We start from the raw sequence: 2,573 nt of genomic DNA on the forward strand, positions 1-2,573 counted from the left end.
CCCTCGTACAGACGGGGCCCGGCCCGGTGCCCGGTGCCGGTGCCCGCCCCGCCCCTCCCTTTGTGCCCATCAGCCCCGGCGGGGCGCGCGGCGCGGGGCCACGTGACCGCCCCTCCCCCGCCCTGACGTCAGCCCAGGGGCCCTCGCGCTGTTGTCCCGTTTACCCGCCGGTCGCCCCGGCGACGGCGGGGGCCAGGAGTGGGCGCGGCCCCGCCTCCCGGCGCGGTGGCCACGCCCCCTATGCAAACGAAGGCGGGCGAGGACGTCATCTCCAGCCAATGGGGGCTCGGCGCGGTGAGGTCACCGCGGCGGCGCCGCGTATTTAAGGCGGCGCGGGGGCCGCGGCGGCGGCAGACGCGTGTGTGCGCGCGCGCAGGAGCGGGGCCGCGGCCGGTGCCACCGGCGCCTCCCCCGCCCTCCCCTTCCCCCCCCCGGCGCGGCGCTCGCCCCGTTCCTTCCTCCCCCCCGCCCCGGCCCCGTTCCCCCGCAGCCGGGCGGGGGAGGAGGATGGAAACACCCTTCTACCATGATGATGTGTTGAGCGGCCTCGGCAGCGGCTTCGCCCCGTCCTCCGGCAGCAGCGGGCTCCTCCTGCCCTTCCCCGGCGGCAGCATGATGAAGAAGGACGCGCTCGGGATGGCGTTACCGGAGCAGGTGGCGGCGGCCTTGAAAGCGCCGGGTGCGGCGAGCGGCGAAGCGGCGGGGTTGCTGGGCTCGGCCGAGCTGGGCCTGCTGAAGCTGGCGTCTCCCGAGCTGGAGCGGCTCATCATCCAGTCCAACGGGCTGGTCACCACCACGCCGACCAGCGGGCAGTTCCTCTACCCCAAAGCGGCCGCCTCCGAGGAGCAGGAGTTCGCCGAGGGCTTCGTTAAAGCGCTGGAGGACTTGCACAAGCAGAACCAGCTGGGCGGCGGCGCGGCGGGGAGCGGCGGCGGAGGAGGCGGCGGAGGAGGAGGCGGCGGCGGCGGCGGCGCGGGCGAGCTGCCCGCCGCCGGCCTGGCCCCGGAGCCGCCGGTGTACGCCAACCTCAGCAGCTACCCGGCGGTGAGCTACGCCGCCGACCCCGGCCCCTTCGCGGCGCCGCCTCCGCGGCTCCCCCCGCCGCCGCCGCCGCCGTTAAAGGACGAACCTCAGATCGTCCCGGAGGTGCCGAGTTTCGGGGAGAGCCCGCCGCTCTCCCCCATCGACATGGACACGCAGGAGCGTATCAAGGCGGAACGAAAGCGGATGAGGAACCGCATCGCCGCCTCCAAGTGCCGCAAGAGGAAGCTGGAGCGGATCTCCCGCCTGGAGGAGAAGGTGAAGAGCCTCAAGAGCCAGAACACGGAGCTGGCCTCCACCGCCAGCCTGCTCCGCGAGCAGGTCGCCCAGCTCAAGCAGAAGGTCCTCAGCCACGTCAACAGCGGCTGCCAGCTCCTGCCGCAGCACCAGCACCAGGTGCCGGCTTACTGACCCGCGGGGGACCGCGGCGGCTCCCCTCACGCTTCCCCGGCCGCGGGCTGAGGGGCCGCGCGGGACTGCGGGTGTGAGGGGAGCGGGCGGGGGAGGGGGGGCCGCCCTCCCGCCGCGCCAACGGACTGAGGGGGAGCCCGGGCCGCCCCCGCCGGGACTCGCGGGCCGCCGCGCCCGAGACATTCCAGTCAGGCCCCAGTAAAACCCCGCCACACGGAGACCGGCCTCTCGCTGTCTGCTGCGCCGGGGGAGAGCGGGGCGGGGGGGGGGACGACACACGGCGGCGGCGGGGCCTGGCGCGGGCAGGAAGCGGCGCGGCCGGCTGCCATCTTGGGGCGGGAGGCGGGGGGGGATGTGGGGGGTGTGGGGTTACCCCGGGGCTGGGGGGGGGGAGGCCTTCTGGGAATCGGGGAGGGGGGTGAGAGGGTTGTTGGGGGGCTCTGAGGTTGCTGTGGGTGTTGGGGAGGGGGGGGTTGGACGTTGGGGGGGGCTCCCTTGGGCTGAGAGGGGTGTTGGGCGGCTCTGGGGTTGCTGTGGGTGTTGGGGAGGGGGGGGTTGGACGTTGGGGGGGGCTCCCTTGGGCTGAGGGGGGTGTTGGGGGGCGCTGGGGTTGCTGTGGGTGTTGGGGAGGGGGGGTTTGTCGGGTATAGTGGGGGGTTTGGGCGTTGGGGGGGGCTCCCTTGGGCTGAGAGGGGTGTTGGGGAGGGGGGGTTTGGACGTTGGGGGGGGCTCCCTTGGGCTGAGGGGGGTGTTGGGGAGGGGGGGTTTGTCGGGTGTAGTGGGGGGTTTGGACGTTGGGGGGGGCTCCCTTGGGCTGAGGGGGGTGTTGGGGGGCTCTGGGGTTGCTGTGGGTGTTGAGGGGGGGTTTGTCGGGTGTAGTGGGGGGTTTGGACGTTGCGGGGGGCTCCCTTGGGCTGAGGGGGGTGTTTTGGGGTTACTGGGGCTCTTGCGGGTGGGGTGGGGGGTGTCTGGGCTAACTGGGGTTCCCCTGGGGCTGGGGGGGGTCCCCATGGTGGGGGGGAACCCGGCTGTGGCTCTGTCCTGGTCGTTGTCCTGCCCAGAGCCCTGGGGTGGCTGGTGCCTCCATGGAGGGGGGTCACCAACACCCCCCCACACGCTGT

At 73.9% G+C, this 2,573-nt stretch overlaps 1 protein-coding gene across 1 annotated transcript; it reads left to right on the top strand.

Annotated features, from left to right (window-relative positions):
* Positions 1-443: 443 nt before the first annotated feature.
* Positions 444-1,476, top strand: JUND (JunD proto-oncogene, AP-1 transcription factor subunit). Its single transcript, XM_059831994.1, has one exon. It carries the CDS (start codon positions 508-510, stop codon positions 1,450-1,452), a length of 945 nt encoding a protein of 314 aa, XP_059687977.1. The 5' UTR covers positions 444-507; the 3' UTR covers positions 1,453-1,476.
* The last annotated feature ends 1,097 nt before the right edge of the window (positions 1,477-2,573 follow it).

Source organism: Gavia stellata, chromosome 32, assembly GCF_030936135.1.
Source record: "Gavia stellata isolate bGavSte3 chromosome 32, bGavSte3.hap2, whole genome shotgun sequence".
NCBI lineage: Eukaryota > Metazoa > Chordata > Aves > Gaviiformes > Gaviidae > Gavia > Gavia stellata.

Bases quoted from the DNA above. Each gene is read 5' to 3' on its own strand.
- JUND (XM_059831994.1), top strand. From the start codon at position 508: ATGGAAACACCCTTCTACCATGATGATGTGTTGAGCGGCCTCGGCAGC.